The 17401-nt window shown below is 51.4% G+C and overlaps 1 protein-coding gene across 1 annotated transcript in view; it reads left to right on the top strand.

The window, feature by feature from the left end:
* Positions 1-17020: 17020 nt before the first annotated feature.
* Dscaml1 (DS cell adhesion molecule like 1) overlaps positions 17021-17401 on the top strand; it is a 318732-nt gene continuing 318351 nt past the window's right edge. The window contains exon 1 of the mRNA XM_026396351.2: positions 17021-17243. Coding sequence (XP_026252136.2) covers positions 17021-17243 — 223 coding nt within the window. The remainder of the gene's footprint in view (positions 17244-17401) is intronic.

Raw genomic sequence — 17401 nt, 5'->3', positions numbered from 1 at the left:
CTGAATGCCTGATGAAGTCAGAAAGTCCATAGGTTCAAAGTCTCTGGGTCTGCTGGGTTCTGCTAAGGCCTCTGCCCGACACGGGGTGCTGCTCTTGGAAGCCTGGAAGCTTCTGCGTGGGAGTTACTATGGAGATGCCCCAGGCTGCCCAGGCTGGGGCTGTTTGTGCCACATTCATGTGCTCTGCCCTTCCCCCAAGTGCACCACTGTGCCAGGCAGGCAGCTCTGCTCCCCCTGACCTTGGGCATCAGCACTCTCCCTTCTCCCCCCACCAACCCTGGTGCTCGTGGGGCCAGGAGACCCCAGCTGCACCCACTCCCACCAGCTGTGTGGGTGCTGGCTCAGTCAATCCAGGGCCCGGGGCTGGGTGGACAGCCAGGGTAAGCCCATTGCAACTGCTTGCTCCAGCCCCTGTTGGTTCAGGGACCCACTCAGGGCAGACTCAGCCTGTAAGGTGTCAGACAACCTCACCTACCTGTGCCCACATCCCCAGAGCTGCACCCAGGCTGTTCAGGGTGCCCCCTTCTGGGAGTCTGCATTCAGGACAGAGCCCAGCTCCCCCTCCCTCCCTCCCTCCCTCCCTCCACATACAGGAAGGATGGTGAGATCAGGGCACCTTGGTGTCTGATTCATCATCTGGATCTGCCAGCATCCTAGGGGGCCCAGGGTGGGGGCATGGGCAGAACCAGCAGCACCAAGGACAGCAACATGGTGGGCTCCAAATGGAACAAGCTATTCTTGGGACCAGGGGCAGGGTGACCACTACTGAACTTGGGAATTAAACTTTGTCCTAATCCAGTGCTCCCAGGCCCTGAAGACCACCAGCCCTCCTGGAATCATAGAAGGCTTGCTCCTTAGAGAGCGAAATGTACACACCCTCATTTACAGGACAGGACACTGAGGCCCCAGGAGAGACGGTGACTTTGTCCAGAATGACTCTTCCGGCCACACTGACACCCAGGTTTGGAAGGCTCCCCACCACCCACCTGTGCACTTGAAGAGCTATGGGGGGGGAGAGGCCTGGATGGTGAGTGGGGGGTCTCCAGAGGGGAACAGGAGCCATGAAGGGAAGAGCCTGGCCACTCATCTCAGCACCAAGGTCTCTGATGTTGGCTTACTGATGACAAAATGTGACAGTCACATCATTAAATAAAATACGGTATTACCATGCAGGAGACAGGGCCACACATAAGCACCTGTGTGAGGGTAGGAGATGCAGCAGGTCCAGTTAAGAAGGCTTTCAGGAGGAAGTGGGCTCCCAAAGCTCCCACATATAGCCAAAGGCAAGTGGAAAGAGAAGGTATTCCAGGCCTGGACCCACCCAGAGAGCAGAGCCATGGAGAGGAGTCATTTCTAGAACATTCTATGTAAGCCTTTAACACTGAAAAGGAATCCCAGCCACTCTGGAGGGAAATGGTCCTGGGTGGTCACTTCCTGATCAGCCTGACTTGAGGCCTCCCTCCCTCTCCTTTGAACCACCAGATGCCCAGGATCCCCTCGAGGCCTGCTGGATATGAAGCCTGGGGTGGGCCCGTAGTCTGAGGCCTAGCAAGCTCCCTAGTGGCCCTGAGGAGAAGCCAGGGCTGACAACCACTGCCCCAGGGGACATTCTGAGTCTGTGACCTGCTCTCTGGCCAGGACTCTTGGGAACATTTCCCTTCCCTCTCCATGAAGGTCACATGATCTGTAGTCACTGAACTTTCACTTTATTTTGGAACTTTCCACAATTCAAACCTGTAGTGAGTCACAAGAACAACCAAGTCAGGAAGCAAGAATGAATTACTGTCCATCAAACAGCTGGGACACAGCCCCTGTCTGGGGTGCAATTCCCACTATCACCACCAGAGGGGACCAGTGCCCTACTCCGAATCCCCTCCAATGGCTTTTTTGCAAAACAGTCTCTCCAAGGGTCTTTGCCAGGGAGGAGGGGGCACCCGAATGGTCTGCCATGCACCCCGGTTTCCTGGAAAAGCCCTGAGCTCTTTTCATTCGGTCTGTATACCCCATGCCTACTTCCCGTCCCAGGGACAGTACTTGCCCTGCTGTATAGTCATTCTTGGCTGCGGGGTCTTGAGCCCCACTCCTTCCAGAGCAGAAGCCATATATGATCTACAATTTCCTCAAAGCCTAGGGCAGCCATGAAACTTCGAACCCCATAGTTTGAGTCAACATCTTGATCAGGACCCTGGTAGGGACACACCAAACAGGGACACTTGTGAGGTGGGGGGAGAGGAGGTGGGTTGCCGGGTGCAGCCCCAGCTGTGGATTCTGATGGGATCCACGGGGCAGCATGGTTTTCAAACCTTCCCAGGTGACGTCAATGTGGAGTTGAAAGTCAAGGCCAATCAAGGTGAAAGCCAAGGTGGGCAGGCTGGGTGGGGGAGGGGAGCTTTCTGTTGAGGGGCACAAAGCTCAGCCTTGCCCCATCTGTGTCATCCCAGCTCCCCCAAGAGAGTGCTTCTCAGGACAGCAAAGGTCCAAAAATGCTGGCCTTGGCCAGTGGGGCCACAGGGCCTTTGCCTGGCCTGCCTTCCTTACAACACTCTCAGCAAAAACTGGACACAAAGTCCTGGGTGGGCAAAGGATTAGCCCTGTCCCAGGCTCAAACCACAAACCGCGAATGAATGAAAAATTTTGGATCCAATTCATAGTAGCTGAAATTTCCAGAAGTGTTATTGGCCCTTCCATCTATTCACTCAGAAGGATGCTTTTGCTTTTTAAATTCATAAAACATTGAAGTGATTTAAAAATAATCCACAGCCCACTCTCACCCAGCCTCTGTCCATCCCACAGACGGGGGGACTCGCAGTGAGGACAAAACGCCCGCACTGGGATGACATCCTTGGCTGGGAGGCCTGGGCAGAGCCCTCTCTTTCCTGGACTGGGTTTGCTCATCAGAGGAGCCAGGCAGAGGCTGGAGCTGGGGCTGGTATTCTGTCCAGAGTGAGGTGCTACCGGCATGAGCCTCTAACTTTTCTAAAGGCCTTGGGACCTTGAAGGAGACCTTCCCCTGCCCAGCAATCTTGAGCTCTCCCAGGTCGAGGAAGGGTGCCCCAAAGAACTGGCCTTGAGTAGCTCCCTGGCTACTTTAGTTAAAGGAGAGGGCACCCTGGACAGTTGGGGGGGGGTACCCACGTAGTGGGGGTTGAATCTTCCTGAGGTCCACACTCCTCCTTTCTCCTCTTTGCTCCTGGGGAATGGGGCTGCTACCAGGAGACATGTCTCCTCCCTGTCCTTCCTCCGCCCCAGGAGGCTGAGCTCTGAACTGCAGTACTGATGTGGCCTCTTGGGGGCGGTAACCCGCTTCTCCCTGGGGACCCATTCTTCAGCCACCTGGCCAGGTCAGGGGAGATCAGAGACAAATACGGTGTCCACGTGACGCTTCCATCGCAGCTGGGAAGATGTGTCCGACCTGGGCTTCAGAGACTGGGCCACTGCAGCCCCAGTCAGGGACATTAGGAGGACAGTAGCTGAGCTGGGAGAAACAGGAGCAGCCAAGTGTCCCAGCCCAGGAAGAAGCCCATGGCTCGGTGTTGGTGTCCCCTCCCAGGCTCTGGCTGCCCAAGGAGCCTCCCAGACGGGCCACTTTGTGTGTTTGCAGTAGACTTTGAGGGCTTGGAAAAAGTTGAGAACTTTGAACCTTAGTGTCCAGGGCTTCCACCTGCCCCTAGAAGCCCAAGGAGGCCAGGGGAGATGGCTCGGGGCGGGTCTCGTGCCTGGAAGGCACTGGGGTGAGTCACATTCCGAAGTTGCTGCTCCTCAAACCCTGGTTTGCAGAGTTTCCAGAACTTGCTGGGCTGTCTTCTCTGTTGTGAGTGACATCCCATAGTCCCCTCGGCCCCAGGAGGCCTTCTGTCTCTTGTGGAGGCTATTTGTCTCTAGATCCCTAAACCTGGTTCTCTTTTTAAGAAATTCTCACTGTTCTTCCTCAAAGAGCTCATGTACTGTCACCCAAAGGAATCCCCCAGGTGCGTGCAGCAGGAGGGAGGCAGAGGAGGAGAAGTTCCAAGCTGGGGCAGCAGTTAGTGCTATGGCTCCACACAGGCCACTGTGGAAGGTGAAACTAGCTTCACTAGAAGCTTTGTCCTGGGCCTGCTGTATGACCCTGGGCAGGTCCCTGTCTATCTCTGGGCTTGGTTTTGGAAAAACGAACACAAGACAAGTTTCTAAGCTTCATCTTGAAAGTCAAGAGGCTGTGATTTCTGAGGGGAAGCAGTGGCCGAGTTGTAGCTAATCCCCTTGCCCCAGGGTAGCTTTCCTCAGAGAAAAGGAACATACCACACATACCCACAAGTGTACACTCGCTTCCTCCTGTCGCAAGAGCAGAGGGGCTTGGCCAGTGAAGAAGGACAGGACACACCTGGCAAAGCAGAGGCGCCCAGGCCGGCTTGGCTGGCAGCCAGGGGCACGTTGCCTTCTCTGGTCCTGGTTTCCTGCAACACAGATCAATCAGTAACTGAATGTGAGCCCAGCGCCGCCCGATGGAACCCAGTATCCTCTCTCTACAGCAAATAGTATTTCAGGTCTGTGTCTGCAGAACAAATGGTCTCGACAGGTTCATAAGATCAATCAGGAGAGGCCTGAGCCCCTAGACAGCCCCCATGGGCAGGAGTGGGAGGGCCAAGCTGAGGCTGGCTGCTCCAGGACCCTTCCTGAAACCTCTCCTCAGCATCCTGGGGACCTACCAGGGATCCCCGTCTCCCCGCTCTGTCCATCCCCTTGTGTCTGAGCCCCACTGCCTACAGCGACTTGAAGGTTGGGGCTGCATCTGAGGGTTCACCCATCAACCCCCAGGGGATTGATACAGTTTATGCTCAATAAAAGCATGTGGCATGAACCTGCTATTGACAGGCTGCAGGAATGAATGAATGATGGGTGGTTAGCAACTGTCGTGGAACCCAGGAGAACTGTTGGGTAGAGTTGGCAGTGGGTGTGTGTGCTTACCTGAGGTGGGGGATCCTTGAGACCCGTCCTGGTGACAGCCACCATTTCATCTTTTTGGCAACACAGATGTGATCACAGCCTTGGGAATCAGCAGACCTGGACCCCAGTCCACTATACAACGATGGGCAAGGCCCCTGAGCTCAGTTTCCCTCATGGAGAAATAATCTCTATCTTGTGGAGGTTCCTTGCTGGACGCCAGTCCCCCGTGGGCAGCACTGTTAGGAGCGTTGTCTCTGGGACTCCACAGTGCTGACTCTCGATGACACTAGCTTTCCTGGACCCTGCCAAGCACCGAAGCCCCTTCTTCTCAGTGTTTTCATGTTTGGGGAAATTCTGTCCCGTACTTTTTTCTCAGGACATAGTGTTCAGGGAGGGCAAAGAGGTAAGGCCCCTAAGTCCACCTTCAGCTGTCCAGTCCCTAGGGAGAGACGGATGCAACCACAGGTCCCAGCCCCACACACTCCTCAGCCCCACTGAAGCCACCACATAGACTCAGAGGGTGGGTCATGGTCTGGCCCACGGTCCCCTCCTAGGCCCCTCCTTGGACCTGGGGCCCCTCAGTGGAGAACAAGGGACCCAGACTGGAGGACACTGTGTGTCCCTTCTAGCCGAGGCCTACTAGACACAGACTGGGGCGGGAAGTGAGCCCAGATTCCAGCCTTGCCGGTGAGACCCAACTTGGGGTGGAAGGCGGGGCTGTGTGGCTGAGATCTCTACCTGGCCCCCCCATGGTGCTGTGCAGCCACCTGCAGCTCCACCACCCACCCTGGGCACTGGGGAGGCTGCAACCAGATTCCCAGCACAGGGCTGTAGCCCAGGGCTGCAGAGACACACCAGCAGGGTCCAAGGTGACCAGACACTTCAGAGAGCAGAGCCACCCCGAGGGACCAGGGAGAGCTGAGGGAGGCACGCTCCAGTCCCTCCCAAACTGCCCTTCTGGGGGGAATAGGTGTGACAGGGGGTTCTGGGTTACCTGTGGGGGACCTGTCCACCCCACCCTGCATCTCTGTATGGAGCCCTTCACCAAACAAGGCAGACTCCCCCTGATCCTAATCTTTGGACAAACTCATGAAATCACCTCTCCCAAATCTGAGGCACTGCCAGATAGTTCTGGAAGACTTGTTTTCTTCTAGATTCCACATTTTCCTCCTTTTAGATCTCTCAGTGCCATCAACATGAAGCAGGAACAGTGTACGGGGGTCGCAGACAGGGTGTGAGGTGCTGCTCTCCATCCAGCTGGGCAGCACTGGGTCTCTGAGGCTCAGTTTGCTCATCTGTAAGATGGGGATGATAACAGCCATCATTGGGAGCTTGACTGAGATCAAGTGTGTAAACGAGTTGTGCAAGCCAGAAAGTGCTACGAAAAGGTAGAGTGATTTCATTGAGAGGCGAAGGCTAGATTTTCCCTGGGTTGGCATGTTTTTTAGTCATCCATTCTACAAATTTTAATCAAACATTTGCGCATATAGAATATGTGCCAGGTGCTGTGTTGGGTGTTCCCACAAGATAAGGTGAAAATTGTTTGTGAAACTACAGACTCAAAATCCATAGAGGAGCCTCTAGTGCAAATGCACGGGGGGGGGGGGGTCCCAGGGCCCAAGACCATGCAAAGCAGTTCACACCCAAATACCTGGGAGATGTAAAATATGGGCCCCTAACTCTGCAGCCTGGGAAGGCTGGCTCTCCTCTGCTCTGAGCTCCTGTGTGTGTGCAGCTGGGTTCGAGAGCCGTTGATCTAGTTCAACCTCATCAATGAACAGCAGAATCTGAGACCCAGAGAGTGTTGTTTGCAGAAGCCAGCATATCACGGGCCAGGCCTTCCGTGCACCTGTGACTTTTCTGCTTTCCCTGAAGAGCAAGGACAGCTGCAGTCTTGGGTTCCTCCCCAAGGTCTGGCCTGGAGGGATGCGTCTCAGCACCGGCCCAGAATATGGAATCAGAAGAGTTGACTGGAATCCCAGCTCCGTCCTGCAGTGACTGCATATTTAGCAAGTCACTTGCTTTCCAAAGCGTCAATGTCCTCATCTGTAAAAGCGGATTGTGTGGGGGTAGGACAGGGTGCCCCTGGCCCAGGGTACTTCTTAGACAGGGGGGCATAAAGTATTGTGGTTGAGAATGAGGGTTCAGCCTTATCTTTTAGATTATGGATGGAATTATATAATACATGGTATTTTCTTTGAAAAAAAAAATCCATGGTGATGAAGTGGGAGGTGAGAAGCCATAGAAGAAGCCAGACTGGCCCTCTTGCTGGGGTGTCTTCGGGTAGGCATGCTGGGAAGGCTGTACAACTCCACTTTTACCTCCGTGTTTAGGCTGACACGGCCCAACTTTTCTAAGGAGAAACACTATAGGCTGTTTTTTTTTTTTTCTTTCTGTTTCTTCCAAGTCCACCTGGATTTAATATTAGAAGATAATCTCCAAGGAGTAGCCCCCTCCTGGCCCAGAGGTTTCTGATACTCAGTCTTTGGGCGACACCTGCTGGCCATTGCGGTACTGCGTCCTCTTCTAGCCCAACAATTTAAGAAAACTTGCCCATCTCCTCGGACATTCACAAGCACGTTGGGATGTAGGTGCACGTTCCCACTTCTGCAGATGAGAAAGGTAAAACGATCGTCCTGTATTAAGAGAGTCACAGTGAATCTCTGATTCCAGTGCTTTGTCTCCATCTTCTCTGTACTTCTTGCTCTCAGACTGGGCGAGAATGCAAAGGAGATACTAAATCTTCCTGAAGCAGGAACTGGGATTCGGGGCGTGGCCAGGCAGGGAATCCAGGACAGACTGGCCTAAGAAGGCTCGTCCTCGTGGCAACAACCCCACCACGCAAAAGACCACCCCCACCAGTTGTCCCCATCTCCAGAGAATCCAGACTGATGGCAGGGGCTTCGGCTCACAGGAAGCTATTCCAAGAAGGGTCAGAGAGGTCATTTGGCTAGGCTGTGAGGTGACGCCTGGGGACAGGCGGCCCCGTGAGCCAGTTGCCTCTGTGTTCCCAGGCTCAGGTGTTTGGGCCAGTGGCTAGCCTGAGATCCATCTTTTGCGGGACAACGTGGGTAACCTGTCCAGGGTACTTCTCAGTCAGGAGAGTATAAATTGTTGTTGAGAGTGAGGATTCAGCCTTATATTTTAGAGATGCACACTTAAAGATCTATGGATGGAATTATATAATATATGGTATTTATTTTTAAAAAATCCACGGTGATTGGGAAGGGGAGGTGGGAGGCTTAGATCAAACCAGACTGACCTCGAGTCAACAGCCATCGCTGCTGAGAAATGGGAGTGTAAGGTTCTCTGGGCAGTTCTCCCAACTTTTGTTTACATTTGAACTTTTCCATGTTCAGTCTTTGGAAAGGTGACAGTGGACACACTACCACCACCACCAATAGCCATGCAAAAACAAAGACACTGAATTCAGTCCACCAGGCTGGAAGCTTGGGTATCTGACACTCACTAGCTGTGTGAGTGGGGCATGTTAATTGATATCTCTGTGCCTCAGTTTCATTAATTGCAAATGGGAATGATAATAGCTAGACTGGTTTTATAGGGTTGTTTTGAAGATTAACCGAGATTATGGAGGTACAGTTAGCACCGTGTGGGCCACAGCAAATGCTCAGTGATGACCATCCTTATTGTTAGGCTGTGGATAAAATTTGCCTAAAGAAAAAGCAACTTCAGCCAATGCAGACAAACCATTGGTTGATTCAGGTGAGCTCCAGGGTCTGACAGGTGAGTCCTTGAAGACAGCCCTGAAGCACCACATGTCCTTGCGTGAGGGTATCTCCCACAGGAGACATGACTCAGCCAGGCTTTCCTGAAACCCCACGGGAGGGGCCCTCCCTGGGCCAGCTGTGTCCTTTCCTCCACTGCTCTGCTGATTCTGGGCCTTCCCCGTCACACAAGCCCAGCTTACATCCTGCCTTGGTTTTGCTCCGAGTTTTAGCAGCTCGCTCAAACTCCACAGCAAGCCTCCGCCCTAGATGAGACTGTAAAAGCCATCACAGCTTCACTCCACAAACACCTCCCTGACGCCCTGCTGGCTACTGAGCATGGAGGGGTGAGCAGGATGGGCACAGCAGGTGGACAAGAGGTTGAGCTCAGAGCTGGCACATAAACTCCGGAGCATGGCCAGACAGAGCATGGGCAAGGTGGGTAGGAGCCCTGAGCACAGGCTCGGCCACTCTTGGGCTGTGTGACCTGCCGTGTCCTTCAGCTGCCAGCTGGCCACCTTGCCTCCTGTGGCTCTAGGTGCTCCAAGGAGGTGTCCTTGGCTCCCCTCCAGCTCTGACCTTTGATGGGGCTCTTGAGCCTCTCCCCTGAGCAGCTTCCCGTGCCTACTGCAGGGCGGGCCGGGCCGGAGCTCCATGGCAGACCTTCCCGGGATCTGTGAGCTCCTTGCACGAGGAATGGGAGCACCAACTGCTAAAGGAGTGAGTGAACTCAGAGGGTCAAGGGGGGCAGAAACAGCAATAGGACAGATCTTTCAGACTAGGACAAGTGGAAGTGGATCATCCTCAAAAATCTCACACTGCACCCCCCACTGGGAGACGTGTGTCACCCACCAGCGTGCTCAAGGCTCTGAGGGATCCTTTGGTAAAAGAAAGCTACTTACCTTCAGTTATTCCAGGGTTTTCCAAACCTCCTTGATCATAAATTAGTTTTGGCCTATCACCTACGAGTTTCTCACGAAACACTTGTGAATGCCATCCTTCTTAGATTCTTGTTGCACTTTCAGATGGATTTGTTAAAAATAAGGACAACTTTGCTACAGATACTTGGCATGCAATGCCACGGTGGCCTGAAATTGGGCCTTCTTGCTCCTCTTTGCTGAGTTCTGTCACTCCACTGGGGCTGAGCTTGGACTTCAGATGTCATCCACCGTCTCCTCCCATGTGTGTGGGGGGCGCCACCAGATCTGGGTAACACTTCCTCTCCCAACGTTCAGCAAACGATGCTCGTCCTCACGTTTCCCTCCCAAATAACCCACAAGATGATCACAGGCCTGCAGAGGCCCGGGGAGCGGCAGCTCACGAGAGAGGGGCTCTGCTTCATTGGCATGTCAGCCACCGCTTCACCCCCAAAATGAGAGACTCTTGGGCAACAGCAAAAGCAGGTCAGATCCCGATGGGGGGCAGTTCCTGTACTCCAGCTGCTCAGACCTCCTCCGTGGGGTTGGGCCCGTTTTGTTTTAAGAGATGTTGTTAAAGTTAAGTGTATGGAAAGGGGAAAGCCGCATAGCAAAGGGTCAGAAAAGTAGAAGCTAACAAAATGCAAAAATTAGCCCAGTAAAATGAAGGCTTGGGGTGCCCTGTGGTAGCTGTTCTCCACTATGTGCAAAGCTATCACCTGACAGAACTTGGGCGCCCCCAGGCACTCCAGAGGGCTGAGGCAGATCTGGGTCCAATGAAGAACACAGCGTGTCCCTGGACATAAATAAAGAATTAGATCAATTTCTGGGTGGGAGGGGCCCCTTGTTCCTGAAGGCATTTAGTTGGAGACTGAGCTGGCATCTGTCTGGGCTGTATAGAGAGAGACCAAGGGAAGAGAAGGGTCATCTTCACTGTCCCAAACTGCATGCCACCAGCCACTACAGCACCCTGGCTCTGTGACTTTGACCTCCAGCTGGTGGGATTTCTGGGCTGCACCTTCTTCCTGCTCCGAGTGGCTGAAGGGACATATTGTGTCTTCAAACGACTCTTGGATTTTGAAGGGCCTCGGTCCTCTACGCTGGTGTCCTGTCACAGCAACAGGAGGGGTGTCATCTGCAGAGATGCCGTGAGGGGGATTAGGGCAGCACTAAGTTGCCTTCCATCCTGAGACCCTCCAGTGTGTGGACTCACAGGTCAAGCCCTGGTGAAATGGGGCCTCGGTTTCCTTTTCATTATGGGGGAAGATCTCTTCTAGAGAGTATGGCACTTTTAAGTACCTCCTGTGTGCGCAGCAATGGACAAGTTCATTGTTTACATACACACTGAAGCCCTCAAAGGCAGGAAGGGAACCCTGGGCAGGACCCAAGCACCTGGTCCTGGGGCAGCTCTATACCCCAGTGTGACCTAAGGAAAGTTCCCACGTAGAGCCCGAAGCCTGGGCTGTTTTAGGGGGGACCCTTTGAGGAAAACAGCACAGACTTACAGATACAAATTCTGATACAAGGGAAATCATTAATATAGAATGATAAAAAAATTCTAACAAATTACAAATTGTGAAAAAACGAACAGACACCGCAATTGCCACAAAATATGGAAGGTAACGTAATAGTTGCATTAACTAACTTTTTAAATGTCACTTCCACGGCCAACTTTACGCAGACCAGCTTCTGGCTCCACACACTGCACATCTTCCTGAGATGAGAGCCACAGGCCAGTCGGGCATCGGGGCAGTCAGAGTCCAGAGGAGGGCTGGCAGGAACGGGGGCTGCCTGACCAGGCCTTGCCAAAGGAGAAGCCTGGAACAAGTGGAGAAGAGGACGCTGGGGATTTGAGAAGAGAGGCAGGAGAAGAAAGCACAGAGAGTTTTTAGGTTAGAAGGTACTTAAATAAAGCAGGATGAAGACATTCATGAGCATTTCATGAGTCAGACACCCCCAGGACAACGTGGGAAGCCAGTGGAATGACTCCATTCACTAGATTTTCCTTTCTTCCGTCCTCTCCCCTCCCCTCCCCTCCTTTCCTCTTCCCCTCTCTCTATTGGGACTTCACAGAAGCCCACGGGGTTGTTTTCTCAGCCAGCTTCAATGTTGTCAGCTGAGGGGCAACCGTGGGGAGAGGCCACAGTATTCAGGGGACTCGGGCCTCCCCGGGGCCAGCCTTCCTGGGATCGCTGCTGAGACAGGAGGCCAACTTGAGGTTCAAGACATTGACAGGGTCAGTGGCACAATGTACCTAGCCATCTTCTGAGCTGGTCGATTGGATTTTGGTTGGAGGAGCACCCAGGTAATCGAATGACACGCACTACCTTGCTAATATAGGCATCAGAGCCTATCAACTGCCATGGTTCATCCCATCTCAAGAAGACGGAAGAATTTTAGTGCATGTGTATGCATTCGAAGCAGAAATTGATTGTATGAATTTGTGTGTGTGTGCTTGATTATTTCTGAGAACTCATGCTTGCAAATTTGTAACTGTTTCTTTGACTGCATTAGTGAGCAAGCATACACCTCCAGGGATGTACACAGACACTCACGTATGTGTCTAGGCCCTAGATATATGTGTATTTGTGTCCACCTCATCCTTTAGGAAGGGAATTTGGTGCTCATTCGACCCCAACCCTCTCACTTCATTGGTGAGGAAACTGAGGTTCAGAAAGGTACAGTTACTTGTCTAAGATCACACAACTGGCCACAATGACAAAGGACACTAGTTGTAGGATTTTGGATTCATAGTCCAGGACTCTTTCTATAGCATTAAAGTTGATTACAAAAAGCAAAGAAAGCAGGGAAATCTGTGGGTTTTGTTCTTCCCCAATCCATCAATGAATAAATACAAAGAAGGTCAATCTCAAATTAGCTCTATAACCCCAAATGTCAAGTTTTTAAGATAAACCTAGTTAGTATTGATTCCTTTTATGAAAACCATATTTAGAAGTAGGAGGGCCACAAATTCAAGGTCAGCCTTAGCAAATTAGTGAGAATCTCAACAATTTAGCAACACCCAGTTTCAAAATAAAAAATTAATGTTGTGTTACCTTTACAGACTTGTAATTATTTGTTAATTTAATGAAGTACCATTACCTATGGGGCATGTTCTAGGTGCTAGAGTTTTAACAGTGAACAGAAAATATCTGCTTTAATGTCACATGCAATTTTAATGGGAGAAGACAGAATATAAGCAAATAAATAACCATATAAAAATAAAATTAAAATTAAAAGGGGCTGGGGATGTAGCTCAGTGGTAAAGTGCCCCTGGGCTCAATCCCCAGTACTGAAAAAAAGAAAAAGAAAAGAAAACCGTATTTATACCAAAAATTGTCAAGAAATTTCAAAGCACATATGAAGACTTTGTTAAAATTGTTACATGCCTTTGTTTTTTGAAGAAAAATATCCAAAATATATAAGCTCATTGTTTGAGTTAAACAATAAAAACATCTGTTGTTTCTCATGACGGCTCTAGTCTTAATGTAACATGGCAAAATAATACCCCCTAAATATCCGTGATTAACCTGAATTGGAGAGGGCGCACCTCCCAGGGCCTTCTCGTAGCTGCTTCAACTGGCATTGGCGAAAAACAAAACAAAAGCAGAAAAGAAAAAAAAAAAAAAAGCCCGACCATCATCCGGCATTCTGATACCACAAAACCAATCACTCCTTTTAAACGGATGGCGTGTCCCTCCTAGAAATGAATTCCACAAAGTTGAGGCTTTAAAGGAAAAAAAAAAATCAAGGCATACGCAGAGGCCGATGCAGAATTTTTGGATTGTATTCAAATCGCATTTCAGCGCAGGTGTGCCTGCCATTAAGTGTTTGTGTTTACCTGTACACAGGAACGTTTGCCTCGGCGGCTGTGTTTGTTCTCACTCTGGTGTGCATATATTTGTGTGTGGGTGTGAGGGTTTCCATCCAATTTGGGATTGTGAAGGAACTGTCCCTTTGATCAAAATAAAACACAGCTCTTGTGAAGTGTCAGCTGTGGAGGAGACGTCAGGGCTGGGCGGGGACAGGAGCCGCCCTGCTCTCCTGAGTTTCACTTTCTCCTTGACTTCCCTGCCAGGGATACTAGCTGGCACCCCTTCCTCTCCCTGTACCTGGGGGACAAGAAGAGGCTTCCGAACACATCTGAGCCCAGCTGTTCGTTTTCAAAATTTTCCTAAATATTAAGGAGGGACCAAATCTAGGAAATGGAAAATACAAAAAACAAAACAAAACAAAAAAATCATAAGGCTCGTCTGCTACCAGGCCCTTCCTGTGTGGATCATCTCCTCCGGGCTCTTCCAGCCTCCAAGAGCACCTTGCGTGTTCCTGCAGCCTCTTGTCTGGATCCCCAACTCCTTGGCTCTGGTTTTGCCACAGCCTGGAGTACAGGATGACATCCCAATATGCCCCCAGAAGAGCTGTCCCCTCCCTGCGGCTCACACATGTCAAGGTCCTTGGGAGAAAAGCCAGTAACATCTGTGATATTTACCTGGGCTCACGACGTGTGCCGGCCACTGGGCTTGTCCTGTGTGATCCTCACTTTTCTGCGGCAGATGCTGGGGCTGTCCCAGCTTTACAGGTGAGGGAAACATGGCTCGGCACACCTAAATTTCCCAAGGTAAACTGATCGTAAGTGGCACAGTTGGTGTGAGAACTCAGCTCCAATTCCAGGGCCACGCTCTTGACCACAGTGCTCTGAAGATTCCTTCTGCTGTAGAAGGCACTGAGTCTGCCCTTTCACCTGTCTTCCCCTCTCCTTCAAAATACGTGCCTCCTCCTCAGGGGACAGCCAGACTGTCGTCACTGATACAGTGAATGATCTCATCCTTCAGGTAACACACAGGTGGACTGTAACCAGCATAAAGGGACATTTAGGTTACAGGAGGCACTTCAGGTGACTGGAGAAAAGAGAGTCACCCTCTCCACCTCTGTTGTGAGAGCCTAGAGCCAGAGCAGCTGGATTGATACCCCCAGGCTCTCTCAGGCCCCTCCTTTCCCAGTAGACAGCAGCCCTTTCCTCCTGTCTGATTTAGCGGTTTATTTTAGGCATGGCATGACCAGGTGCTCTGGGTCAATAGGCTTAGTTTTAAATAACTGGATTCCTCTCAATGACCGTCTCCTTTGGAAAGGAAGGGGCATGGGGCAGCAGGCTAAGGTGGCAAAGGAAAGGGGCAGAGTCAGAAAATGGGAGATGAGGGGCTCTGCCTCCCCTTGCATGACTTCACGTAGGTCTATGGTGTCTTACTTTGGGACTCAGTGTCCTCGTCTGTAAAGCAGAGGATTGGGCTGAGTCATCTCAAACGACTGGTACAGGCCCCTTTGTCTCTGTTTTATGACTGTGTTGATAAGTGATAAGTGACCTAGTGAAAAGCATTCCTTTCAAAGTGGTGATTTGGCATCATGGAGCCGAGCTGCCGGAGAGGCCCCACCTTGTGGAGTAGGCATCTCTACTCTGGAGTCGGGAGACATAGGTTTAAGTCTCACTTTTGATACAAACTCATGCTTAAAGGAACGATGCCTCCATTTTCTTACCTGTTTAAAAGGGGCTAATAAAGCTTCAAAAGATATTGTGACTTACACAGAGCAATTGCAGGTGAGAGCCCCTTAAGCTCTTAAAATGCTATATTAAAAAAGTAAATGTGCCTGGTAGTTCCTCAAAAAATTAAACATAAAATTCTCATATGATCTGACCATTGCACTTCAGGTGCATACCCCAAAGAATTGAAAGCAGGGACCAGAGAAATATTTATATATTCATGTTCATAGCGGCATTATTCACAATAGCCAAAAGGTGGAAGCAACCCAAGTGTTCATTTGATGGATGAATGGCTAAACAAATGCGGTATACATACACAATAGAATATTATTCAACCATAAAAAGGAATGGAATTCTGACACATGCTAGAACATGGATAAACCTTGAAAACAATATGCCAACTGAAATAAGCCAGTGTATGATTCCATTTATTCTTAGGTACTAGAACAGAACAGGCAAATTCACAGAGGCAGGGAATAGATGATGGTTTCCAGCAACTCAGGGAGGAGGGAAGCTGGAGTTACTCTTTCATGAGTGTAGTTTCTTTCTGAAAATGGCAAGTGATATTGGCCTGGCAATGTTGGGGATACACGTAGTGCCACTGAAGATACACTTAAAAATGGCTAAGTGGTAAATTTTATAAGCTATTTATGTGTGTGTGTGTGTGTGTGTGTGTGTGTGTATGTGGGTGAGTATATGTGTATATATACATATATACATATGTAAATATGTAAAAAGTTAATGCACACTTTTCAAAAATTTAGTTCAAATGTCTAGAAGTATTTTGGCAAAACCTGGGAATAAGCAATCCTTGTTCTCCTGCTTGAATTTAGGAAATTTTGGGGGAGTAAATTGTCTTCTTCTGTCAAATGGAACAGAACAGCAGCCTCTACCTCCTTCCATTCTTCCCACTCCTTCCCTCAGAGAACAGGGTCAAGAGCAGGTCCAGGTAGAGCCAAGTGGCAGGGACAATTCAGAGTGACCTGCCTGACATGGCGGCAGGTGCAGTCCTGTCTTGGCATATAGACCATGGTCAGGGCTACTTGAACTCCTTTTCTGGATCCAGATCAGACCTTTGGGGTTAAGACAAAAGAAGGCTTTTCAACATCAACCTTTTACTCTGCCAACCCCAACATTCAGTTCCTGTGTTCCCAGTGCCTAACCCAGTGCCTGCAGACAGCAGATATTGAGTATTCATGGGTAACTGAAAGGTGTCCTCACTCAAGTCCTTCCTATCCCATGCCAACTTTATGAAGATCAATGCAAGGAATAAGCCAATTTCTGCAGGGTGAGAAAGCTATGGAGGAGTGGGCAGGTGACGATAACAGAGGAAAATGCACAAGCAGAGCAGACGTTAAGCTGTTATTGCAAACGATTGTTTAAATAGTCGTAGTGTGCCAAGTACTGAGGCAAATTTGGACAGAGCGTTGGGGCGGGGCTTGACTGAGCAGAGTCTCTCCAGGAGGCGGACTTGCAGAAGTAACCAAGGTTGGAAGGGCTTGTGGCTTTGAGCTTTGGGGAGGGGAGTAGCACCTAGAGGTTCCAAAGACTCTAGATTTTACTCTGAGCAGTCATGCTCCCCTATCCAAGGGATAAACTGAGTCCAAAGGGGGCTAGAAGCATTGACGCCATGTGACTGGCCAGGAGAAATGGGGCGTCCTTGGCCCGCCCATGGTGGGCTCTTGGCACATGTATGACACATGCTTCTGTGCGACCACAGGCTCAGAGCCGGTGGGTGACAGGGACCCCTTGCCTCTCTAACAGTGGACACCGGTCGGAAGCCATCTGGTTCTGGCCCTCACTCCCCCGCCCCTGGGCTTGTGGGATGGGGGCCGTCTGGGCTCCGGGCTCTCGAGGCGCTCACTACCCGGGGTGCCGCGGGGGGGCGGGGAGAGCGGCCGCCTAGCCCAGCCCCGCGGATGACAGGAGCCGGGGAGCCGAGGAGGGAGGAGCCGCCGCCGCCGAGCGCTGGGCTGAGGAGCAGAGAGAGCGGGGCGCGGAGTGCGGGCGGCTGGGAGCGCGCTGAGCGGGGGAGAGGCGCTGCCGCACGGCCGGCCACAGGACCACCTCCCCGGAGAATAGGGCCTCTTTATGGCATGTGGCTGGTAACTTTCCTCCTGCTCCTGGACTCTTTACACAAAGGTGAGACCCGCGCGGGCAGCTGGGCGGCGGAGGCAGCGGAGCCGGGGTGCGCGCGGCTCGCCACAAGGCAGGGGTGCTCCGCGGGCTCCAGGTGCCCGAGGGCCGACCCGGGTGTACAGCCCGGGAAGGGTGTATTGGGGTGGGGCAAGCGCCCAGTG

This window comes from Urocitellus parryii, chromosome 4, assembly GCF_045843805.1.
Source record: "Urocitellus parryii isolate mUroPar1 chromosome 4, mUroPar1.hap1, whole genome shotgun sequence".
NCBI classification, from domain to species: Eukaryota; Metazoa; Chordata; class Mammalia; order Rodentia; family Sciuridae; genus Urocitellus; species Urocitellus parryii.
This window is presented reverse-complemented; position numbering and strand designations above follow the sequence as displayed.